General features: G+C 44.7%; 1 protein-coding gene across 5 annotated transcripts in view; it reads right to left on the bottom strand.

Annotated features, from left to right (window-relative positions):
* Positions 1-10,353: 10,353 nt before the first annotated feature.
* Positions 10,354-26,882, bottom strand: part of anks1b (ankyrin repeat and sterile alpha motif domain containing 1B) — a 276,364-nt gene continuing 259,835 nt past the window's right edge. For 3 of the 5 annotated variants that reach the window (XM_076296680.1, XM_076296684.1, XM_076296685.1), the window contains 7 exons: positions 25,289-25,414; positions 20,829-20,900; positions 18,588-18,674; positions 18,111-18,248; positions 16,952-17,119; positions 12,950-13,041; positions 10,354-11,500 (listed from right to left, as the gene is read on the bottom strand). In XM_076296680.1, coding sequence (XP_076152795.1) covers positions 11,452-11,500; positions 12,950-13,041; positions 16,952-17,119; positions 18,111-18,248; positions 18,588-18,674; positions 20,829-20,900; positions 25,289-25,414 — 732 coding nt within the window. In that variant the 3' untranslated portion in view covers positions 10,354-11,451. Of the gene's footprint in view, positions 12,107-12,949; positions 13,042-16,951; positions 17,120-18,110; positions 18,249-18,587; positions 18,675-20,828; positions 20,901-25,288; positions 25,415-26,882 lie in introns of all 5 variants that reach the window. The other 2 variants (XM_076296682.1, XM_076296681.1) reach the window with 2 other exon arrangements.

The following is a 26,882-nucleotide window of genomic DNA, read 5'->3' as shown; positions in this document are numbered from 1 at the left end:
GATAATAAGCAATCCAGACAGCATTGTGTGATTTCAGTGGAATATATTGAGACATTTTTTTTATTTTGAGACTTATTTTTTTTATTTCAGAATCACACAAGGAGAGGTCATCAGTAGACATTATTCCGGAAAGTGGTGCAGATGTTGAAGTAGTGCCAGTCAAGTGAACAAAGACAATCAAAAATCCACCAACTTCACTGCTGGGGATTGTGGGAACATCAAGACCCAAACAAATAGACCGTACACCATTATGGGTATGGCTCAATATTTCATTAGGGCCAATACTGATCTCTCTAATCTGGATATCACCAATGATGCCATTTCACACCACTGAATTCCTTACAAAAGTTTGTATCAGAAGGCGAGATCTGCCATTTGGGGACTCTGAGAAGCTCTTTGGATTGTCATTGTATTGCATCCTACAACACATCTGAAAGGTGAAAAATATAATTCTATTGTGTGTGATGCATAACACTGACGTTTACTGATCTCTACTATGTACACACATTCACTCTGGTGTATAGAGGGATAGAGAACTTTCTGGAAGGCTGTAAGATGTTTTCAGCTGAGATGTGTGTCTGTTCTTTTCGAAAGACAGACGTGCCAAGGGTGCTTTATTTTGGGCCCTGCTCAGGAAGCGTGGTGACGGTGTGCCAGCTCTGATACTTTTGTGTCAAAATTAGTTTGATCTTTGGGCATATTCTGACGACGAGGGGTGGCTTAAGGAGCTTTGCAGAAGCTTCTGGATTGTTTGACAATGTTCTGGCGTCTCGGGCTTCCGAGCGGCAGGCAGACAGACTTCCTGAAGCTTTCGTTTCTCAGTTCTGGCAACTTCTCTGTCGCAAATGCAGAGAAGTTCTGACTAATCCAACGAGGTTGATAGGAGCTCTCTGTGCAGGAGGTGTGTGTGTGAGTGTGTATGTGTGTGTGTGTGTGAGCATGTGTGTGACTGGATCTATATGTAAGTGTGTATATGCATGTGTGTTTATTCATGTAAGTTGAAGAGCACTGTTGATGTGTGTGTGTGATGATGTACTGTGTGGATATGTGCTCTCTGTTTGTGTCTAAAACATCACTCAAACTCAAACTCTAACGAAATCAGCTGCTGTCCATCCAGATGTCCAGCTGCTCCTTCAAGCGTGTGTCCTGAGCTCACAGTCACACCGGCTCACTGTCCTCACCGACACTGGCACTGCAGTGCAGCGGCACCAGGCTCTGTTCAGTATTCAGTTTGTGTGTGTGTGTGTGTGTGTGTGTGTGTGTGTGATGCTATGCATGTGTGTGTGTGTGTGTGCATGATAGTGTGTGTGTCTGTGTGTGTGTGTGTGTGTGTGTGTGTGTGTGTGTGTGTGTACGCACATGTGACTGTATGGGCAGAAGTCACTTTGTATTCTCTGTGTATGTGTGCTGTGCTATGTGTGTGTGTGCTATGTGTGTGTGCTATGTGTGTGTGTGTGTGTGTGTGTGTGTGTGTGTGAGTGAGTGTGTGCGTGTTTGTGTTTGTGTTTGTGTTTGTGTTTGTGTTTGTGTTTGTGTTTGTATGTGTGTCTACGCGCACGTGACTGTATGGGCAGGAGCAGGGCCTGAAGTTAACTTTTTTGGCCACCAGCCACTGTGGCAGGTGAATTTTGAAATCCACCTGCCACAGTGGTTTTTTACCAGCCAAAATTATTTTGTGTCCAAAATAAAGGTGAACGACTCAGAAAATGCATAAGAATGGTTCTTGAACTTGTACAGAATACACATTACAGTATTCAAGTAAAAGTAAAAAAGTACTTTGTTAATAAATTACTCAAGTAGGCCTAACAAGTTACTTTTTTGTAGGCCTACATTTTTATATTTTTGATGGACCTTTAAAGGGATACAAAAGTATCCTTTATGCCTATTTGCTTTTCTCCTCCTCTGTAGGCTAATCATATAGTCAAACATATTTTAAAAGCCCAATTCAAATATATTTTATTTAATATACTTTGTCATAGCCAGAATAAACATTACGTGGCTATGGATATGAAAAGCAGTCTTCCAATACATTGCAGCTGATTCTTCTGCTTTGCATTGCTAGAAGTCTGGTTATAACTTCACCATACAGACAATGTAACCTAAAAACAATGGCTATATTATGGGTAGACCTATATTTAGGCTATAATCCACTCGACAGAGCAGGCTATCTGTTTTCTCAGCCGACCGTCTCATGTCATGTCCTGCAACATTGAGGCTACATAAATGAATGCTAGGCTTTTTCTAACTTGTATGCTCGATTTCCAGTGCATTTGCTTTGCTTGTAAATTAAGTTGTAGGCCTACTTTCCTTGTCCAATGTGATTGTTGAACGATGTTGGCCAGAAATTAATATACGGTATGTGGAAGTTTCCGTGTCATGCCATACCTCTAGTCTCGGCACTCTGGCAGCCTCACCAGAAGATGCAGCAACTGGCAGGACGTCATTGCGTTAACTGTAAGCTATGCGTTAGCTATAACGTTATAGAACATCTACTTCTGTGTAGTAGGCTACATAGGCCAGCCATCACTATTATAATCGCGGGGAAACGGTAGCAATGCTTTCTGAAGATCCCACGCCATTGTGTACCGGGGGAGAGGTGCTCTTTTCTCCCTTGAGATACTTTCTCCAATAATAAACTTGTTCTCGTAACGAAAGGCAATTGAAAATGTAGAGGAGTAAAGAGTACATTTCCTACGGCAATCCCGACAGTGCATCTCCTTGCTCAGTGTTGAGTTGTCTTATTGGCTACCCGCCAACGTGGCAGGTAGATTGACAGTTTCACCCGCCAATCACAAAAGTTACCCGCATTTGGCGTGTGGGCGGGTGCCAATTTCATGCCCTGGGCAGGAGTCTCTCTGTAATCTCTGTATGTGTGCATGTGTGTATTCCTGTGTAAGTTTGCATAGGCAGGATTCTCACAATGTTCTCTGCCTCACATCCTCACTGTGTGGGTGTGCCTATGTGTGGGTGTCTCTTGCTGTGTATGCCTGTGTGTGTGTGTGTGTGTGTGTGTGTGTGTGTGTGTGTGTGTAGGCAGGACTCTCCCAGTATTCTCTGCCTCACACCCACACTAAGTGTCAGTGAGTCAGTGCATTGTCCTTCCTCTCAGTCGATGCCTTGGTTCTGCCTAGACGGTGGACTCAGAGTTGATGCCTGCAAGTTTCTGATCACGTCCGATTAGTGGACATGATTTACTGTGGCTATAACAGGGTGCAGGGTAATACACTTTCAGTGTGTCACACTGCATCACATCTTCACTTTAATATGATGAAATGAACTTAATGCACTTTTCCTGCAAAAATTTATTCATGTCTCATATATCTCCACTTTGTTCACACACTGAATGCTTGCATAACATGGTCTTCAGGTATCAGTGTAGTGAAGTCCTTGGTAACACTTTATTTTAATGTGTCGCTGTTACAGTGTACTTACCTAATTAGGTACAGTGGTACAACCTGTGTAACAACATGTACTATCAGGTACTATCATTGTACTTGCATTATGTATTTGTGGGTACCTACATATAGTTGTTACATTGTAATACTGAATGCTTTTACAAAACTTTGCCAATTTGCCTAAATTTTCATCAGAGGCAAAGAGCTGACCTGAGACCTGCTGGATGGGGTAAATCTGGTCATGATAGTTTTGATATACAAAGCATTCTTAGCTTCAGTCAAGGCCTCATTGTCTTCAGTACATGTAACAGCTGTGCTGCTACAACCTTGTTACTCTTTGATACAGTGGAATAAACCTATTAAGTGTACCAGTTAATTACTTACATGTACATATGACATGTATGTTATGTCTTCGATGTCTTGGAACAGGTCTACTAATTCACTACATAGTACATATATCAACTGTGTTGGTACACACTTATTGCTCTTCAATACAGTGGCATAAACCCCTTAAAATGAAGTGTACCAGTTAAGTACTTACAATTACATATTACATGTATGTTGTGTCATTGGTGTCTTGGAACATGTCTGCCATTACCCTACATACTGTAGTACATGTATCAACTGTGTTGGTACACATTTATTACTCTTTTGATACAGTGGAATATACCCATTAAAATAAAGTGTACCAGTTACGTAAGTACTTACAACTACATATATACATCCTGTCAATGATGTTATGCATCCTGTAATTGATGTGTTGAAACGTGTCTGCTGTTACACCACACAGTACATGTGAATTAGTAGACCTGTTCCAAGACAAGACCTGTTCCAGTTTATTCCACTGTATCAAAGAGTAACAAGGTTGTAGCAGCACAGCTGTTACATGTACACTGAAGACAATGAGGCCTTGACTGGAGCTAAGCATGCTTTGTATATCAAATCTATCATGACCAGATTTACCCCATCCAGAAGGTCTCAGGTCAGCTCTTTGCCTCTGATGAAAATGTAGGCAAATTGGCAAAGTTTTGTAAAAGCACTCAGTATTACAATGTAACAACTATATGTAGGTACCCACAAATACATTATGCAAGTACAATGATAGTACCTGATAGTAAATGTTGTTACACAGGTTGTACCACTGTACCTAATTAGGTAAGTACACTGTAACAGCGACACATTAAAATAAAGTGTTACCAAGTTCTTCTTTGGATTTGGACTTCACTTCTTTGTAGTCAGTCAACACTGATTCACAAAATTTCGCCAGGCCTGCTCCTACTCATTCAGTAGAAAAGCTGTTCAACCACCACCCACCACCACCACCCTGGGCCTGGATGATGGCACCATCACCATCCCTGCCTCCTCCTCCAGCTTTGGCACTGCCATGGAAACCAACCCACAGATGGAACACCACAGATCCTGTTGCCATGGTACCTGTGCTTTGGCCTCCTCTCCTCTCTCCTCTACCTCTCTCTGTCTCTCTCTCTCTCTCTCTCTCTCTCTCTCTCTCTCTCTCTCTCTCTCTCTCTCTCTCTCTTTCTGCCTCCCTGTGCGATGTGCCCTTCTTACCTCCCCTGCCATAGACCCTCTTGTGCCAACTTGGCTAGCAGGCTTGGGAGGGCCTTGGCAGCGGCCCCGCCATGTCCGAGCGAGAGTGCCAGCCTACGGGGGCGGCCGGTGCCAACATCTGAGGCAATAACAGGTCAGAGAGATCCGTGCTGCCCAAACGGACACCTAACCTCGGGCGTTGCCAAAAAGTGTTTGAGCGCGGCAGGGGAGAGAGGAGTATATCAATCATAACACAAAACAGGGGTGCCAGTAAAGGCACAGGGAAAAGGCTTAAAGGTGAAACAACAGTCCAATGTGTGTGAGAGAGAGAAAGAGAAAGAGAGAGAGAGAGAGAGAGAGAGAGAGAGAAAGAGAGAGAGAGAAAGAGATAGAGGGAGTGTAAGACATTTCATTTTACTATTATTTCATAATTATGGGGTTTGCATGGTGGTTATATTATCCTTCTACAGTGGCGTTGGTAATAGTGTAGCCATGGAGATACACACAGAGAAATCAAGAGAGAGAAAGAAAGACAGAGACTCACAGACAGACAGACAGACAGACACCCAGAGACATTAGGCTCCATGATTGACAGATGAGACAGGGGAAACAGCAGGTTCAGACCCCTGTCTTTCAAACGGAACAGCGAGCATGTTACATAATGCTGCACTGCTTGGGACGGCTTCTGTTCTCACCACCTCTAATGAGCTTCCTGTCATCATCTGCCTGCACATCACTCTCAGGCACATGCTGCTGTTGTGCTGATGTAACAGAGAGAGAGAGAAAGAGAGAGAGAGAGATAGAGAGATAGAGAGTGATGCGTATCTATTTCCCATAGATTGGATGCGTATCTATTTGCCATGTACTGTATTCCAAGCATTCTCTATGTAAATGTACAGTATGTCTAAATGTTCTGCTTTGGCAATGCAAAAATATTTGTAATGTTAATAAAGCTCACTTGAATTGAATTGAATTAAATTGAGAGAGAGAGAGAGCAAGATAGAGCGAGAGAGAGAGAGAGGAAGAGGGAGAGAGAGAGAGTATGTGTGTGTGTTGTGAATTAGGGGAGGTGTGGTGACAGAAATGACTGCTGTTTCCCTGTATTGGGACTGACCCGAGCCCTCTGGTCCGTCACTGCTGTTAATTAATCTGTGCGATTATGGGAGACATGATGCTGCCTCTGCCTCCTCTCCTGTTTCCTGTGCTGCTACATTTAGCCAACGCCTGCAGGACAAACACCATCTGGGACACTAGACTCGGTCAGCTACCTCACCAACATGACAAATCTCTCTCTCCGCCTCTCTTTTCTCTCTGCTTCTTATTTTCAGTATAATTGCATCTATTTGACTGCATTCTAAGATGGCGTTAAATCAGAGAGTCTGTTTCTGCTGTTGTGCAAATCAGTCACAAAGTTACGTGTATGGCAACCAGGTGATTAAGTGGACTTTTGAGAAAGCTAACTGGGGGTTAACAGGGCTTTTTGCTTACCTTTGTGGTGTGTGCTCACTAGCTACAGATTTGGAAGACACACACACACACACACACACACACACACCACTGTCTCCTCTGGCCCAGTGAACTGGACATTTTTAAGTCTGGGATGTTATGGGGTTGTAATTCTTCATGGTGCAGGGTTAGCAGTGCCTTGTCACTTGGTGCCAAACTATAAAAGCCCTCTTTGGCTCAGGATGACAGAGGAAACTCTGGGGGTGGTGATGGATACTGTCTGCGTGTATGTTTGAGGGGGGGGGGGTGTCTTATCTTACTCAATGTGTGTGTGTGTGTGTGTCTGTGCATGTGTGTGTGTGTGTGTGTGTGTCTGAGTGCAGACTCAACCTCACACAGGAAGACGGAGACCTTTGCTCGTTCCCCTGGTGTCTTGTAACTCACCACCCAGACGGTGTCCCCTCAGAGCCGACTCTTCCCCAGACAGAGGATTCATCACCTGCCTGAAAATCCACCACAGCCTCCACCTCCCAGCCTGCACCCCTTAGGAGGGGTCAATGTCTCTGCGCCAGGTTTGGAAGGCACAGACGAGTTACAGCCCAAATGACACACAAGCGTTCATTCACACTGCCGTCATGGCAACAGCCTGGCCCACATATACACCCTTTTTAAAGCCACCGCCCACCCCCGAGCCTTCTCCTATGTGATGAGAATTGACAGTCTGAACTTTGATAAACCATTGTGGGGAGAGGAGGAATCTTTGTTTTTCGAGCTGGCTTATGGTGCTTTTTTTTTGGTAAGACAATACCAGTGAAAGACCACTTGATTAAATATTGAAGAAGTGCTATTGCTTCTGGCTCGTATAACCTGCGTCTCTCATCACTGGGGTGTTTGTGTTGCCTTACAGGCTGAATTTCAAAGCAAAAACAAATCTCCTAGCCTACTATTTTAATTGCATGGATCTGTAAGGCACTGTTCAGCATGATATGAGCTGAGCTTGTGTTCTACATTGTATAAACTCACTGTGAATGGCAATGCCAGAAGAAAATGTTATGAAAGTGCATTAATGTACAACACATTGTCTGTCTTTAGGCAAGTGTCTGTACTTTGCAAATGCGAGTGAATCCTATTTAAACTTAAATGTGACAACCAGTCAAATGGATTTAGTGGGGCAGCTATGGCATGCTGGCACACAGACCTGAGGGTTTGCAGGAGACACATAGAAAATGAATTTTCAGCAGGCATGTCACACCACACGTTCACAACCACCATACTTTCACTGCTCTTAAGGCTATGCCCTCTCTCTCTCACACACACGCTCTCTCTCTCACACACACACACACACACATTAACATACCCACATACCATACACTCTCTCTTTCACACACACACGCACTGCATCTTTGCTGCGGTGTCAGAACACATCACCCCAGCAGCCTGTTGTCTGCATGTTGAGCTGAATTGGCTGTGACAGGACACATAAAGGCTGCAGATTCACTTCTCGCAGACAGACATAACAGACCTCTCTGAGCATGACAGGCAGGCCAGGCAGGTGTGGACAACTTCTGCATCATGACATCAGTGCTAATGTTTACAGGCTGACAGTCTGCATGGTCTGTGCTATGAGGTCTAGTGTATTTCATCCAGGTCTCCAAGTACAAGTAAATACTTACTTATCCACCAACCATGCATGAACAAAAATGGACAGATTCTGAAATCAAAACTAACCACCTCACACTGCATTTAATGTCTTTTTGTTGAGAGGTTAATCGCAGGATGTGGGGGTTCACCTTGATTTTCAATCCTATGTTCCTGCTACCAACCAGAACCTGATTTTTTGGCTGTGCATGTATTTCTGTTTAGTGACGAAACAGATAGTAATTGATTTAATCTGTGAAAATATGCTTTATATATCATCCCATTTGAAGACTAATTTCCATCACGGTCTTCACAAGACATCATGAAAAGTACAATCATTGCATTCATTATCATTCACTTTTCTGGAAGGAGAGAATGACCTGCCCTTCTTTAGCAAGATACACACTTTTTACCCTTGTTGCAGATTGGCATCAGCAATGCTGTTAAGTTGTGCTCATTCTTCCTAACCATCTGTTGGCAGAGGTTGCTGTTGTTGTCTTTTGGCTTGCACGATGCACCACACCACACTTACACTCAGGGAGAATGAACCCTGGCACATCTGAGTGGGTAGATGAGAGACGCACGCCTCTCGCCGTGCTGTGCGCCAAACCTCACGCCTCATTATCGGCAGTCGAGAGGACTTTCTGCAGAGGGGCCTGAGCTCCTGCACATTCCATTTAGTCGTCTTCACAGAAGCCGAAAGATTTGCGGAAAGACAAACAAAAGGTGGGGGTGGTGATGCACTCTTAAAACCAATGTGTTGTTCCTATCTGGACATAAAGATGTGTTAAAAAAATAACACTAGTTGTGTTATTTTCAACACCTATCCACACTCTTAAAACAAATAACAAAACCAATGTGTTTGAAACAAATTATCCCTATTGATGTGTTAGAGATGTGTTAAAAACAAGTTGTGTTATTTTCAACACATTTGTTTTAAGAGTGTGGGGTTTCCACAGGTTCCATCTTGGAACAGGAGATGTCAGTACTCAGTGGCAGACCCCCTCTATCAGCCATATTTTGATGTCAACCTGTTTATTCATGACTACATTGCGTCAAAAATCTTAGATAATGCTGTATATTCAAGTTCCCCCTCTGAGCTTTAGAGAGTTTCAGTCAAACATGGAACACTGAACATAAGCTTAACATATACTTTTGATAATTATGGGGCTTCACTTATATACTATATACACTATATATATACTTATACACTATATATATCCATTAGCAGGCTTAACATGAACATATACTTCATAACTCATAGATTAGCTTCATTTAGGATACCAAGAAACATGATTAATCAGTACACTCTTCTTCAGCATTACCGGAATTAAATACATTTTGTAATTAGTGTTACTGCTTGATGTTTACCATTACTAATCAAACATCTATCAATATGTCGTCATAGGACCCTACATCCAGAAGAAGGCTGAACATGGCATGTGGCATTCAGTCTAAGGAAAGTGAGAAGAGAACTGTGATGGCATATCCGTTTTTTGCACCGCTTTTGCATACATGATATTGATATTGAATTTCCCCTTGGGGATCAATAAAGTATCTATCTATCTATCTATCTATCTATCTATCTATCTATTGTTTTTTGTATGTTGTTTTAAATACTGGATGTTTTTTATGATATATGATGTACTTGATGGCAATTTAAAAAATCTAAACATTTCATCATGTGGGTGTAGCCTGGGCAACTGGGCCTGGGCAACTGCCCAAAAGATACTGTACCAGCCGGTGATGCTATGAGATCACTTCTTTCCTCCGTCTGTGATGCTTCAGGAGGCTGACGTAGACATCACTGTGTGTGTGTGTGTGTGTGTGTGTGTGTGTGTGTGTGTGTGTGTGTGTGTGTGTGTGTGTGTGAATATGGAGCAGTTTCCTGGTTGTACAATTCCGGTTTATTCCATGTATATAAATTAAATTAACATATACTGTAAACCTACTCTGGAAGCCCGAGTGTGTGTATGTTTGTTAGTCTGTCGAAATAATGTCACACTCCCCACCCATCAGCCATACAATCTCTATGTAACAAATAGATTTTCATTTTATCTTTTTTATTTTAATCTTTTGACCTTTGATTTTGGTACCATCTTTGCTTTCCAGTGCGTTTGTAATGCAAACTCATTTTTTTTAAACTACCTTACAAGTATGAACAATGAAATTGGCAAAATATTTATGTACACGTGAGCTATGGTCAGTCATACAGTAATACTGCGTCAAAATAGGAACATCTGCTTGAAGGTAATAGTTCAGCCCCATGGTAGCTGAAGTAAGTATTCACCTGAAATCCAAATCCAACCCACTTACCATCTTCCAATACTATAATATATCTTTTAATCTTCTTTGAAAATGGCTATTGTTCTGTAGCCCAATTTTTTGACATGTCATACAAAAATAATGTAACATTGAGACAACATTAGACAAGAATTGCACAACAACAATAATTAGAATTATAATTAACAGTAATAGAATCTCATATTAAACATTTAAAACGTCTCTCAATATGAACATTTATCTGCTAAAGACATGCCACTCATGTCTGCAGACCACTCTAGGTGATATCAGCACTTACATGTCTCTTTGTTATACCAGTTCCATGCGGTGAGTCCATTCACATTGTGCATATTCATATTGTATTGTTTATCATAAAGGGAAGGATAGAAAATAAACAAACAAGAGAATGAAACAGAAAAAAAAATAAAAATAAACAACAGAAGTACTGAAACGGCAAACCAGGCAATCTTTTTTTCCATGCCACTCCCCTTAAGAGATACAGAGGTGTAGTCTTGCTTTTATTTTGTTCAGAGAGCAAAGAGGCGTGTGTGTGTGTGTGTGTGCACGAGTCTACCAGAAAAAAAAAAAAAGAATATCCACAGCAAACTTTTGCCTGGGGGGGTTTGTTTGTCTCCTCGGCAGCTGCAGTTCTTGTGGTCAGACTCAATTAACGTTTACATTCAAATCAAACAAATATCTGTTAGTGTGCAATCCTTAAAATGTATGTTTGTATAGTTTTGCTTGCATGTGTGTGTGTGTGTGTGTGTGTGTGTGTGTGTGTGTGTGTATGTACGTACTGTATGTATGAATGAGTGTGGGTACATGTATTCTGGGAGAAAGGCATTTAGTCTTTGGGTCTATTCATTTTGACACCAAGTGACGAAGTCTTCATCTGAAGTAAACTTTTTAATTGAATGTCAACGCCTGAGAGCGTCCATGTTTGTAGTCCTTTGCCACTTTGACAAACAGCAGTCCATTTTTGTAGTCCTTTGACACGTTTAAGAGAAAACAGGCATCCAAAGTTTGTAGTCCTTTGACACGTTTCTTTGTGTGTGTGTGTGTGTTTGTGACAGAGAGACAGGGGTCCATGTTTGTGGTCCTTTTGCATTGTATGTGTGAGAGGGTCCATGTTAAGGGCTGGCTACATTCTTTGCATTCCAGAGTAATAGACATGGGCGTCCGCCATTGCCCTGTGGAGGAGATGACATCACTTATCCAGAGTGTCCCTCAAATACGTCACCTCTCAGCCGGCCCCCCCTTCCCTTCCTCACCACATCCAACATGGCCACCATGCTCTCAAAAATCTACCACTGCATATTGTAATTTTTTTTTTTTTTAAGAAGGGAAAAATATTTCCCCATTTTTTAAAAACAATTTTCTTTCTGATTACACATTTCAACACATTTCTGTGTGTAGGTACTCAATCTGTATACCATCTTGACACAGAAAAGCTAGCGCTTTCTCAAGCTGAGCAAAAATAACGTCTGATTCTCTCAACCAAATCACTTTACGGTTTGCCAAAAAATTTACTTTGACAACAAAAAATATTTGATTTGAAATAAAGGAGAGACTGATAAAAATCAACAGAATGAAATGAGATATATGTAAGACAAGCACTGATCTTTTTATGATTTTTTGTGCTACATCACACAAAAACAAAAAAAAATTTTTCTTGCTCAGAGTCCTTTCTCCATTCTCAGTTTAAATGAGGGGCCAAGCCCCCTTCTGATTTCCTCCGGTTACCAAGACAACCCCCAAAAAACATCAGATCTCAACTGACTGAGGGCCGACACTGTCTTTTGGAAAGAAAAAAGAAAAACATGAAACTTAGAGATAAAAAAAGAAAGATTGCTAGTTTTTCAGCAGCATCATGGATCGGTTTTCTCATTCGAGCAGTCGGGGGGGTAAGAGGTTTGGAAATGACCGGAAGAGGTAGAGATACCAAGAGATAGAGAAAGAGGCGAGCCAAGAAACAGTGCTAAGCAAGGAATGGATCGGGAAAATGCCAAAGGAAAAGATGAGGAGCAAAACATATAATAAACAAAATCATAAACAAAACAAAACAAGACCCCGACCCCAACTAAACGAAAGGTAAAGAGCCGCGTGCGTAGTCAGCGGTCCAGGGGCCAGAGTGTGAGAGCACAGGGCTGAGTTGGGGGGTAGAGGGGGGGCGTGGAAGGGCCTGACTGTCTGACTGACTGCCCTCTACTGGCCGGGGGTGAGCACTGCGGGCCTGAGCCTGAGAGAGCGGCCACCATGCGTCTGAGTCTCATAGCCCGCTGCCGGACGAGAGAGAAAAGAGAGGAGAGAAGAAAAGAGGAGAGAAGAGGGGGGGGAAAAAGAGGAAAAGGGGGAAGAAAGAGGAGCAGTAGAAGGAGGCAGTTGAGCGTAGAGAGACAAAAAGAGAGAGAGAGAGAGAGAGAGGAAAAACAAAAGAGAGACAGCGGCAACGTCATCATGCAGACGCCACGGTAAACGGGGCGGAGGGGGGTGGGGCCGGCCGGAGAGACAGGTCACAGGTCACTCACTGGGGCCCGTGGCTCCGCAGGGGGAGGGGCCTCTAGAGGGCGCGCCCTGAAAGGCACACACACACACAGGAGTGGCTAGTGGGTGTATATTAGAAAATAGTGGTCTCATACTTGGTGTTGGCGCCTCGCTTGGCCTCTTGGTTGGGCTCCACTATCCAAGGGACGTTGGCGTGGCCCTTCTGGTCCATTGAGGGCTGCTCCATCTGGGGACGAGAGGAAACGAGGGATGGTTAGAGAGAGAGAGAGAGAGAGAGAGAGGAGGAAAAGGGAAACATGTAGGAAGATATGAAGGACAGTTGAGAGACAGAAAGAACAAAGAAGGTAGGGTAGAAGTAAGAGAGAGAGAATGACAGAGAGAGAGAGAGTGACAGAGTGAGAGAGAGAGAGAAAAACACAAATATATAGAGAGACAGTAAGGTTAAGCTCTTTGGTTAGCCACACAGAAGCACACAGACGTGCACGCCCAACAGGCACAGGATGAAATGGTTCATCTTTTTAAATCTGCTTCTGCTTGATCTGTTTTTTAATCCTACAAACAGTTTCATTTCCATGAAAAACATATTTTTTTAATATCCTCTTCTACTAACCCTGGATCTTATTCAGATTCTAACCAATAACTTAAGTCACAGCTTAACCCAGGCACCTCCCCCTTGTCATATCTGCAACCAATCAAAGGCTTCCTCCCTCTTGTTGCCATGGAGTTCTCCCTCTCAGCTCATTGCTCTTATAACATCCCATAGTAATCATGTTCATAAATACTACTTCCAAGTGTAAACCGTCTGAGGCTTACACACACACACACACACACACACACACACACACACACACACTACACATACATGGACGCACATACACATACACCATCTGAATTTCTCTTTTCCACAAACACACACACATGCCCTCACACACACACACATCCAGGATTTAGGCCAGTACAAGACCCCTCTTGATCAGACATGTAGTGTGTGTGTAAGGGGGGGGGGGGGGCATGGTGCTCATGAAGCAATCTCTATCTGTCTATCTGTTCCACTCCATATGGAAATACATTAATATTAAATATCATAATCCCTTCGGATCGTCTACCTCTGACTAACACACAGCCGGAGAGGAAGAAAAAAAACCCTCTAATCTTTGGGAGGAGAAACGGGGGAAGAGCTTTCCTTTCCCTGACAAGAGAGCTAGCGTGTCTGAGCTAGCCTGTGATAAGGAGAGGGGGAGAAAGGGAGAGTTGAATGTGCATAGCTGAGAACTGTTGTGCTATTCATTTGATACTCTGAGCCTGCCTTTCATTAACTGATCTGAGTGTTCTTTTCATTACCTGCGTGTAGATACAGGCAAGACGTCTGAAGGTTAAGTACGGGGACGGTTTTTGTTTAAAATCAGATGTGAGCTCGTTGAATCACACACACACACACACACACACACACACACACACACACACACACACACACACACACACACACACACACACACACACACACACACACACACACACACACACTCCTTTTCTTGTGTTAGATCAGTGAGAGACGCAGACGAATGGGATTGGAAGACCACGCCATTTATCGAAAAAACAAACGGATAGAAAAAAAATCAAACGAAGAAACTGAAGAAATTAATGTTAGAGGGGTAAACAAAACCAGGACGGAAAAAACAGCAAATAGCGGGGGGGGGGAACCCACTCCAACAAACAAACAAACAAAAAAAAACAATTAAAATCAAACAGTGAGAAAAGCAACCCAAAGAACTCAAACGCAAAGCAAACAGAAAACAAAGCAAACAAGGATTAGGAGCGTTCAAATCAACACAGAAGGAGAGAAGTTAGAGGAGGAGAGGAGAAGCGCGAAAGGAGACCTGAAATTGAACTTTGTGGGGGTGATGGAGGAGTCGGGAAGAAGGAGAAGGAGGAGGAGGAGGGTGGAGAGGAGGCCGGTGAGGGGTGTATATGTGCCCCAGGGACCAGCGGCTAGTGGGGGGCATGACCTAGGGGCGGAACACAAGGTCACAGAGGTCAGCAAGGGCCGTGTGGTGCTGCAACGCCCACGCAAGCAAACACACATGCACACGCTCGCACACGCTCACATACAGTACACACACACACACACACACACACACACACACACACACACAAACACACACTCTATCTCTCTCTCTCTCTTTCTTTCTTTCTTTCTTTCTCTCTCTCTCTCACACTCACACTGACACACACACACACACACACACACACACACAAACAACACAGAGATACACATTCTTGTGTGCAGAGAGAGGCACAAGAACAACCACTAATGGCCTTGTCAGCAGACATGATATCATCCATCATTACGGCCAGACCCACGGCATGAATATGCAGAATAACGCCAGTACACACACATACACACACACACAACACATACAACACACAACACTCAAACACACACACACAAAATAAAACATAACAGCTCTTGTCCTCGGGTGTCAGGTTTTGTGGCTATATCTGTGTAGACCCTACTGTGAGGACCTCATATTTCCATTAGCACTTGGTCTCCATATAGAGTACACACACACACACACACACACACACACACACACACAAAAGGTCCTCCGTGGGCTTAATACAAAAATACAGCACACGCTCAGCAACCGCCCTGTCATAATTAGTGCAGCGCTGTTTATGACAAGCCCCTCTCCTTCTCGCTCTCCCACACAAAACCAGGACGACGACAACATCCCCAGCAGCCCCCTGACCTAAATCAGGATCAGCACGCAGGAAAGGGAAAGTCATGTTCGTCTGTGGAGGGTCTGAGTCTCCGCCGCCTGTATCTATTGCTGTGGTCCAGACAGTAGACGCCGGAGCCTGTTTTTAAACCCCTTTGGCCTTCTGAATGCGGTCATATCATTGTGTGAAATCCAAGTGCATAATACCAGAAGCAGCCTGGGACATTTCACAAGTGCATAACTCCAGGAACAGCCTGGGACAGTGTGTTATGGGCTGCTTTTGAAAGGAGCGCAGTATCGTCGAGGGGGAACCAGGGATGGAGAAAAGGGGGGGGGGGGTTGTGAATGAGTGTGCCTGACAGGTGTGCTCTCTGGCTGGGGAGGAGAGATCAGGGAGGGGCCCTTGGGGGGGGGGGGGGCGCTGGAGGTGGCGGCTCCTGTGAGCAGAGCTCGTCCATCAGGGTGTGACTGTTACTGTAGGAGCCAGGAGATGGATCGCAGCGTTTACACATCAAACATTCATCACAGACACCAACATACACGTACTGTACACGTACACACATAAACACCCATACACATTGACAGAAGCACAAAAGCAAACACAAGCACAAGCACATATGCACAAGCCCATTCCTGCATGAGCTATTTGTACCTCTGGCTCAAAATCTCTTCCTGTTGCTCACTCACATGTACACACACACACACACACACACACACACACACACACAAACTCCCTTACTCACACTCTAATTCACACACTAATGCACTTAGTGACTGACTGACTCACTCACATGTACACACATACACACACACACACATTCCTGCACACAGTAATGATTTATGAGAGACATCAAGGTCTAGTGGTGATCATTTAATGGTGAGATGGTGTTTAGTACATTCATACTCTGCAAGGGCTGCTTCTAGCCTCATTTTCAAAAGAAGGCAGGATATCTGTCCCATGAAATGCCCCCACCCCACCCTCCAACATGATGCCCCCTCCAGTGTACTGTACTGTAACCTAGCTTGTACCTAGAAATGGCCCTCCGATACAACTGAGTGCATTGTATAAGTGGGATGGAAACATCAAGTGAATACAGTGATAGAAGACTCCATCTCCCAGAAAGCACCAGGACAAATAAAATACTGTAGCTGGATATCCTGTCAGAGCACGAGCAGGAGTAGACACAGGGGTGAAGAACCAGCATGACAGATGGCATGGAGTTCCTGTGTAACAGTGGCTGTGTTTCAGAAAGAGAGAAAGAGAGAGACAGAGGAGATACCAAAAGAAGGGTAGAACCAAATAGCATAGAGAAAACAGAGAGAAAGAGATAGACAGATGCAGAGAGAGGTGGAGAGAGAGAGCAAGAGATGATCTATCCAGAGACGGGCAGCTGGCTGGTAGAGCAGGGCACTCACAGACTTGCGGATGTTGACGCGGGGCTTGGGGACGGGCTTGGCCGGCTTGCTGTCAAAGCTCTCGGGCAGCGTGCTGGAGCCGTGGCCACTCTTCCGCGCCTGCAGGGCCAGCTGGTAGGCCACCTCAAACGCCTGGCCCAGCGTCAGGATGATCTCATACGCCAGGTTCTGCACACACACACACACACACACACACACACACACACATGCAGAGATATGCACATACACATGCACATGTACACACGCACACACATACATGCACAGATATGCACATACACAGAAATGTGCACACACACACACACACACACACACACACACACACACACTCGCACAGATATGTACATAAACACATGCAGACAGGCAAAACAGATACACACACACACATTCAGGCACACACATGCATACACACACACACACACACACACACACACACACACACACACACACACACACACACACACACACAGAATGTATAGATGTTCATGAACATACATGTCCATAAGGACATACACATAGAGGCAAGTGTGCGCACACACACACACACACACACACAAACATGGACACACACACACACAGAGGAGAAAAGAGGAGAGAGAGGAACATGGTTTTTATTCATGAAAAATCATCAATTATTCTTGACATGGTGCACGCAGCCAAGCATCCAGAGATTAACATGGCTAAGTACTTCTGCAAAGCTTTCAGCCGAAATCACTACACATGAAGCACATTTAGTGTAAGTGTGTGTGTGTGTGTGTGTGTGTGTGTGTGTGTGTGTGTGTGTGTGTGAGGGAGTACTGTATGTGTGTGTCTGACATAGAGAAAGACAAAGACAGAGCAGGTGTATGCATGTCGACATGCCATATTATGGGATGTTGGACAGTATGTATATCATTCTGTCTGTGGCTATGCCTGTCATTCAGTTAGAGTTCATCTGTGCATTAGTACTGAGACAATTGTGTGTGTGTCATTCTGTGAGATTACCAACAGTGTATTGTGTTGCCCGACTATTATATTGCTTTGTGTATTGGGAATATACTAGTGCAGTCTCTGTGTTTTTTGTGTGTGTGTGTGTGTGTGTGTGTGTGTGTGTGTGTGTGTGTGTGTGTGTGTGTGTGTGTGTGTGTGTGTGTGTGTGTGCATGCGAGTGTGTCCTGCTCACCACGTCGAAGGCTGTGAAGACGTGGCAGTAGTGGTGGCTGGACTTGAGGTCTTTGGTGATGTAGGCGAACGTGGACAGATCCTCAGGGTCCTGCGCCGCACACGAGATGTTCCGGATCTCATGCTCCGCTATGATGTTCTGAACAGGGAGAGAGAGAGAGAGAGAGAGAGGGAGGGAGGGGGAGAGAGAGACAGAGAGAGAGAGAGAGAGAGAGAGGGAGAGAGACAGAGAGAGAGAGTGACAGAGAGAGAGTGACAGAGAGAGAGAGAGAGAGAGAGAGAGAGGGAGGGAGAGAGAGAGAGACAGAGAGAGAGATAGAGAGAGTGACAGAGAGAGAGAGAGACAGAGAGAGAGATAGAGAGAGAGAGAGAGAGACATTGAAAATAAACCAAAGGTGAATATGATGTGCTTCCAGTCAGTGAAATCTGAAACACTAGCACTGCTCGGAGGTGTTTGGTCAACAGTGGCTGTTCTCACCTTGTTGGTGGCGTCGATGAATTTGACCCCCTTGTAGGAGACAGAGAGAACGATGGTCGGCACCTTCTTCATTTGTTCTGTCGACTTCTTGGAACGTGGAGGAGAGGAATAGAGAGATCAGCACAAACCAATCCTTAACCATGAACTAGCGCGCACACACAAACACACACACATTATCAGAAGTAATGCATGGATGTTGAGGTGTGGACACACACACACACACACTTAGTCACACTTGTCTGGTGAGTATGAGCATGACCATCCAGTGGAATAAGGCGCTATTTAAATACAATTGAATGGAATTGAATTGAGAATGTTTATCATGCAACAGGAGGTCTGCATAAGCCTATGGTGATATCAGCCCATCAGTACCCTCCTGGCCTCCCTCTGAGAGGATGTGAGCAGACAGAATTGGGAGCTCCTCAGCCTTGGGTTTCTACTCTGTTCACTTTCTCCCTCCATCTTTCTCCCTGTCAGCAACTTCAGCGACAAGGACGCAAAGGAGAGAGCATTATGCATTCCTTTGAAGTAGCTACTGACTGGCATGTATGCTAACTATACATCTTTATCTCTGTGCCTCTTCCTCCCTCTCTCTCTCTCTGTTTATGTGTGTGTGTGTGTGTGTGTGTGTGTGTGTGTGTGTGTGTGTGTGTGTGTATGTGTGTGTGTGTGTGTGTGTGTGTTTCACCCTGTCTCTGTCCTCTACCTCTGCACTTGTTCGCATTGCTGCAGTTTCTGCAGTGTTGCTGTGATGAAGATAGTTCTGAAGTGGAAGTACACACAGCAACAGCAACACTGAGCACTGCAGTGGATTTACATATACATGTGTATGCGTACAGCAGGGGGCATGGAGGAGTGTGTGTGTGTGTGTGGGGGGGAGAGAGAGAGAGAGAGAGAGAGAGAGAGAGAGCGAGAGAGAGAGAGAAAGAGAGAGAGATAGAGAGAGAGAGAGGGTTGTAGAAAGAGCCAGGAGGTGTCTAAGGTGTTAGCACTTGTTTTTGGTTGTTTAATTTGAATGGGCAGATCAGCAGGGTGAAAGAGTGAGAGAGACAGAGAGAGAGAGAGAGAGAGAGAGAGAGAGAGAGAGAGAGAGAGAGAGAGAGAGAGAGATGAGAAAAAAGATGGAGAGGCAGAGTAAGAGAAGTGATAAAAAGAATTAACAAATCAGAGAGAGAGAGAGAGAGAGAGAGAGAGAGAGAGAGAGAGAGAGAAAGAAAGAGAGAGAGTACTAAGGGAAAGGCTTGTGGCAGATCGCATGAATTTTAAAGGGACTGGTGCAGACTGAAGATTCACACTGCAGTGCCACCCCTGGGAGAGAGGGGGAAGGAGAGAGAGAGAGAGAGAGTGAGAAAGAGAAAGAGAGAAAGGAAGAGAGGTAGAGCAAGATAGAATCAGATAGAGGGGTAGGGGAGATAGAGTGAGTGAGTGAGATGGAGAGATAGAGCAAGAATGAGTGAAAGTGAGATAGAAAGAGATAGAAGGGAAGAGAAAGAAGGGAGAGAGTGAGTGAGTGAGATGGAGAGAGAAAGAGAGACGTGTGGGAGTAGGGGATAATTTCTGTACATTCCCACCATGCATTCCTTCTTTGATGCGGTGAAGTGGCCATGCAGGTCTCAACAGAGTGTGGGTGTGTGTGTGTATCTGAAGAGCAAGTCAACAGAGTGTGTGTGTGTGTGTGTCTATAGAGCAAGTCAACAGAGAGAGAGTGTGCGTGTGTGTGTGTGTGTGTGTGTGTGTGTGTGTGTGTGTGTGTGTGTGTGTGTGTGTGTGTGTGTGTGTGTGTGTGCGCGTGTGTGTGCTTGTGTTGCTGTAGCCTGTTGTGGTAGGTGTGTGAATGCCCTTCAGGTGAGAGTGGCTGGGCATGACTGGACTAGATGAGGAGGGGAGAGGCTCCTGCCGAGTCACCGGGGCTAATCATCCTGCTCCGACCTGCTACCTGCTCCGACCTGCTACCTGCTCCCTCACCTCTGCCTCACTGGCAATTTATGAAATTGAATAAATGCTTCATATTTAATAATGCTTCATTACGCCTCAGACTGCACTCAACCTCTCATTCCTGCTACAGCATATCAACAAAGTGGGCACTGGGAGGGAACAGAACACCATTCTGTCTGTCTGCTGGTTGTACTGTCTAGTCCAGTATAATACGTTTTATTTGTAATAATAGTAATAATAATAATAATAATAATAATAATAATAATAATCACTGTATGGGGTCATTTAGCACGGCATGACTCTTACCCTCATCTTGGCGCAGGCGTCCTGTGTTGACTCTGTGCCCCTCAGCTCCTTCACCAGCATGGAGCCCAGATACTGAGGAAGGAACAAACAAATAAACAAACAAACCAATAAACACATAAACAAACAAACAAACACACATCTTCATCAGGCTTAAGACTGTGGACATATCATAACATTCACACATTAATCACAATGACAATGTGATGATGATGATGATGATGATAAGGATTTTCCTTGGCACCTACGGCATATTGTCACATGAGATTAAAAAAGGATTACAGGCCTAATCTCAGGTCTGTTTCCACTAATACCGTAATAACATCTATGTAAGATACCCTTGATTCAAGTAGCTGGAGATGTAGAGAACATACACTCTCATGCACGTGCACACACACACACACACACACACACACACACACACACACACACACACACACACACACACACACACACACACACACACACACAAACACACACAAACACACACACACACACATGATGGAACCTGGTGAATAATTAAAGTGTGATGGAGCAGTGCTGCTGCTGAGACAGTGAAGATGGAGTGGAGTCACTCCAACCATTGCTGGGCATGTCCAGGGCCGCAAGAAGCCTTGATGAGGTCCAGAAGAGCGATAAGGTGTGTGTGTGTGTGTGTGTGTGTGTGTGAGGGTGGATTGATTGATTGCATGTCTGAGACACAGCGACAGATCAGAAATTGCCTCGCCTGGACGACATCACCATGTACACATCACTTCCTGTGATTTCCTGTCCTGGCCCGGGGCCAAACTGTACATGGCCCTGTGCCAAGGCGGATGGGTGGGTGGGGTGGGTGGAGGGGGTAATTTTATTCGGGCAGCCAGTAGGACAACCTTGGAGGGGGGTCCTGGCAAGAGCACATGGGCGCATTTCTAGGCACGGACAGCCTGGTGCTGGTGCTGTGGGCGGCCGCGACTCAACAAGGACGGAGTTTAGTGCTGATGTGTCAGCTGGCAGCGGCCTGATTTAATGAAGACGTGTTTATGAGAACATAACAGCACTCCGGGGTGGTCTGTGTGTGTGTGTGTGTGTGTGTGTGTGTGTGTGTGTGTGTGTGTGTGTGTGTGTGTGCGTGTGAGTGTGTATGTGTGTGTGTGTGTGTGTGTGTGTGTGTTGTATATAAGGTGCTCTTACAGTCAGCACTCGTCTCCTGTGCCTTCCCTGTCTGCCACGTTTACCTGAGTTCTCTCACTGTCGCTCTCTGTGTCTGAACCTATTTTTCCACACAATCTCTCCAGCCCTGTCTGGCTTCTCTCTCTCCATCCCATCTCTCTCTCCTCTCTTTCTGTGCGGCTTAATCAATATATAGCATGTCAATCTCCCCGTTTTTCTCTTTCCCCCTCCCCCTCTCTCTTTTTCCGTTCTATTTCTCTCCATCTGACTTTTTAAATATACAGTATATCCCTCTCTCTCTGTTTTTTACCCCTCCTCTTTTTTCTCACCCTCTCTCTTCCTACTGTCTTTCTCGCGATTTCTCTCTCTGACTTTCTAAATAGACAGTATGTACCTCTCTCTCTCTCTCTCTCTTTCTTCTTTTCTCTTTCATTCTATCTCTTTCTCTCTCTCTCTCTCCCTGAAGCTGTGGCTGATGTCACCTCTCCATGCTGTCATGGCTTATTTGCAGACTACTCTCTCTGACCTTTGACCCCTGTGGCTCTCAGGAGACTCTGGCTCCTGCTGCAGAGGAGAGGACGAGGACACACACACACACACACACACACACACACACACACACACACACACACACACACACACACACACACACACACACTTGTAATGTACTGAACTACATTAACTTGAGAAGGGTTCAGAAGCACTCTAACAAAACAGCATCACAAGTCAAAGGTCATTCACAGCCAGTATAAAGAGGAGCAGATTCATGAATGTGTACATGGCAAGCCATGCATGTCAGAAAGACATCCTACTAGACTGGACTGGACAAAACAGATGAAAAAAAAGTAGAATGGACATAGGTCAGCATAGATTCAGTAGAAACGACACAAGAATATCTGGGATTGGTAGAATAGAAAGTGCATACCATATAGAAACAGTACAATAGACATATAGGAAGTAGGCATGGAATTGGTAAAACAGACACAATTATTGTGCTTCTGTGATCAAAACATGTTATCTCTCATAGCTCTCTGATGCTGATTACTATGGAAACCATTGGGGACTGTAATAGAGATGTCATTGTCTGAGTGATCAGGTATTGGCCAGAATGCGTCATCACAGCCTACAAAGCTTAATTGGCTACTGCTTTCTCAAAGGCACGGAGCAAAACGCTGCTGTGAATTGAGATGTATTAGCTTTCTCATATCTATTCCGAGTCCACCGCCATTACATCGGTTACCCTTGCAGCGAAGGACCCAACTGTGTTTTACAAGACGCCATAAATGAATGGCACCAGGCGTCTACACCCTCCTCTGTGATCTCCCAATTTCCTTTAACGGGACTGAAGTGCCGTTTAATATGTTTCTGCTGAAGATAGGAGGCCACATTCATCCACTGAAGGCCTGATATGCCCTCGTTGCAAATGGTCAGACAATAAAAAAGCCCTGAATGGGGCCCCGTCTGTCCCTGTCATGTCTTATCGCGGGAGAGGGGGTGTGACGGGCGATCTGCAAGAGGCACAGATGTTGGGCGGCGATTAGAGTGGAATTCTGGGATACAGCCGTGCTGCAGGCGAGACCAACACCGACTCACCCCCGCGCCTCAGGGAATCTGTGTGTGTGTGTGTATCTGTGTGTGTGTGTGTGTGTGTGTGTGTGTGTGTGTGTGTGTGTGTGTGTGTCTCATGTAAGAGGACAGAGGGGGCAGGCTGGGTCTTTGCTAACTACGTTATGCCCTCAGACATGCCTGATCCGATGGCAAGCAGTGGGCACTAATAACATTACAGCACAGATGCTCCAATGACGGAGGACTTTTAATGCCTTTTACGGCAACGGCTCTTTCACAATGACATAAAAGATAAATTTATTGGAAGTGCAGTTGTTGTTATTTAATTCACTACGTTTTCTAGAACAATGGACGTAAACAAGACCTATAATTCTAGCCCATACTACAGTACTCCACAACCATAAAACACAAACCCATTCCTAAACATAAACTCTAAACATACCCTAAAGACAAACATCACATAACCACTTAAAAAGCACTACACTGTACACACAGTATGTCTGTGTGTGTGTTTATGAATAAGGCAAGATGAGAAAGATGAGCTGGGGTGAAGTGATGACAGTGCCACAGGTCAGAGAGAGATGGGAAGGGGGGGGAGAAAGGGTGAGAGAGAGAGAAAGGGTGAAAGAGAGAGAAAGAGAGGGTGAGAGGAGAAGGAGAAAGAGGGAGGGAAGGGATGGGAGGGATAGGAAGACAGAGGAGAAGTGAGGAGAGCTCTACAGTTTAAAGACAGGACAGAGAGAGAGAGAGAAAGGGGGAGAGAAGGAGAGAGGAGAGGGAGAGAAGAGGGAGAAGAGAGACAAATAGAAGAAAAGATGGAGACCGAGTTGTGTTAAATTTATCTTACGACGACAGCTGTACCTAAATCTCCCTCTTATTCTTTCCCCCCTCTCACCTCCTTTAGAGATTTACGACGGGGCTGTGAAGTTTTAGTCAGGCCATAGAGACGACGCCATAAACTAACTCTCCACTGCCAACACCGGACTAAACTCCCTCTGAACCGCAGAGGTGACGGCAAACAGCAGCAACAACAGCAACAAAAACGATAACAAAAAAAAGACAAAAAAAAAAAAAATCTCTCAGACAGACTCTCTCTCCTCTCCTCTCCCCATCATCTTTATATTTCCCCCCCCAGGATGCACCTCGCTCACACAGGCGATCCCGTTCCCAGATAACCGCATTGTGTGAATTTCACATTTCAGACTTCTTCATCTGGGGTTGTAATCGCGGCCTCGCGCAGCGTTATTGAGGCGCTCCGTGGTGGGAGAGAGAGAGAGAGAGCCAATCAGGTGTCTGCGTGTTCGTAACCGCGGCAGCTTTACATAACCTTTGGTCTAAATTTACTCAGGTACTGAAAATAACGGCAAAAAGCGGAGTGGTATTGATCCAAGGGTGAAACGCTGTTATTCACCGCTGAATAACTGAGAGAAGGTTGGGGGGAGGGGGGGGTTACGTAACAAAAGTGTCTTCTGATGGTGGAGTGCACTCGAATCCAATGCACAGATGTATACAAACATACACATACACATACACATACACATACACATACACATACACATACACATACACATACACACACACACACACACACACACATAACACACATGTATACAAGTGAAGTGGTTGCTGTCAAAAGGTGTGTGTGTGTGGCTTGTTTGTAGTGTAATTACTGACAGAAAACATAGTACAAATACACACCCTCACCACACGTCAACACCCACATCACCATTGTCATCATGACTTACATATGCCTCGTAGTCACATGACTGGAAGATGAGCTTTTCCGGATGATGCTGCCAGTACTGCACTGGAGTGGATGATGTGGCCTCGTTGGGGGGTCGCAACGTGATTGGTTCACACCATTCCCCTTGCTGAAAACAATGAAAACAACAATGAGTGAACCAATCAGGCATCATTCATTATGACATCATTATTATCTTTATACAGGGATCCATAGCAACAACACCATAGACTATTTAAGCACAGACTACTGAAACAATACTGCATTTATGTTTAATATATTTTAGGGTACCTAAAGCAAAGTTAGACACAGAAACCTGGAACAGCAGCTGTAGCGGACAAAAAATGACCAAAAGCAAAAACTATGTGTGGCTTCACATTGACAAAAAACACAGTGTCACACACACAGAGAAGAACTAAAGAACTAAGAACTAAAACAGAAAATACAAATGAAAGGGAGAGGCAGGAGTGTGCAGCACATTAACAAAGACCAATGGTCTTAAGAAGAATGTTTGCATGAACCATTTCTGACATTTTCCAATCTATTTCAATTTATTCGTGCAGGAAAGTCAACTACTTCTGCTTCCCTTGACCTCTCTCGCCCTTGCCTGCCCTGGCTACCAGTATGGAAGTCAGCTCAAACATACACACACACACACACACAAACACACACACACACACACACACACACAAGCGAAGTTCGCCTCCCTTGGCCCTGGGTGAATTGCCTGCTCTGCTGCCGAACTGAATCTGTCGACAGTGTTAATTTGCCCCCCCCCCCCCCCCCCCTCCCTCTCTCTGCGTCTCCAGCGTTCACAGCGGTAGCTGAGGGGCCCCTGCAGCTGTGGGGAGCCTCTCCGCCCAGCGGGGTCTGTTTGTTTAGTCTTTTTTTCTCCCTTTTCTATCTCGCTATACCAGCCAATTCTAGAAACTTCCGCTGACAACATGCTGAGGAAAAAAAAGGGGAATTCATTAAGGCCTTGGTGCTTAATTTCGCCCAAGGGCACATCCTGAAGTTTCTCTCTCCATCTTGAAAAAAAAAAAAAAAATAACCATGAGAAGAGTAACTTCATCTTCATCTTTTAAACACTCATCTCTCTCTCTCTCATCGGTACCGTAATTCTTAATGCCTGCTTCAGCCCCCATCATCTGAAAATATACCCTTTCCTCTTCTATGTATCATTATGATTCAGTTTCGTTTCCTCTCTCTCTTTCAATTTTTAGTTCAATTCAAGGGGAGATAAGGACCAGGATCCATGGTATGTCTATGCCTATGTATGTGTACACTTACAGTCCTCAAGTTATATCACATTAGCATATACCATATATTAGCATACTCTCTCACTCTCTCTTTCTTTCTCTATCTTCCCTCCGTCCAGCTCATTCTCTCTCTCTTTTTATCTGTCTATTCCCGTGGCAAAGTTGCGCGTCAACAGTGCTGCTGACGTGCGTCTGAGTTTAGGAGAGCTTCTCCTTGAGCTGACAGGGGAGCTGGAGGCTGGTGTGTGTGTGTGTGTGGGGGGGGGGTGCAGGAGAATATAAAATAATAAAACATTCTGCTCGCTTTGAAAGGATAATTCCTCAATAGCTCTGAGACTT

Source organism: Alosa pseudoharengus, unplaced genomic scaffold (genome assembly GCF_046254945.1).
Source record: "Alosa pseudoharengus isolate Yale_2024_CS ecotype anadromous, Long Island Sound unplaced genomic scaffold, YU_APseudo_1.1 YU_APseudo_1.1_scf_20, whole genome shotgun sequence".
Taxonomy (NCBI): Eukaryota; Metazoa; Chordata; class Actinopteri; order Clupeiformes; family Clupeidae; genus Alosa; species Alosa pseudoharengus.
The sequence above is the reverse complement of the archived record's forward strand: the minus strand, read 5'-3'. Positions and strand labels throughout refer to the sequence as shown.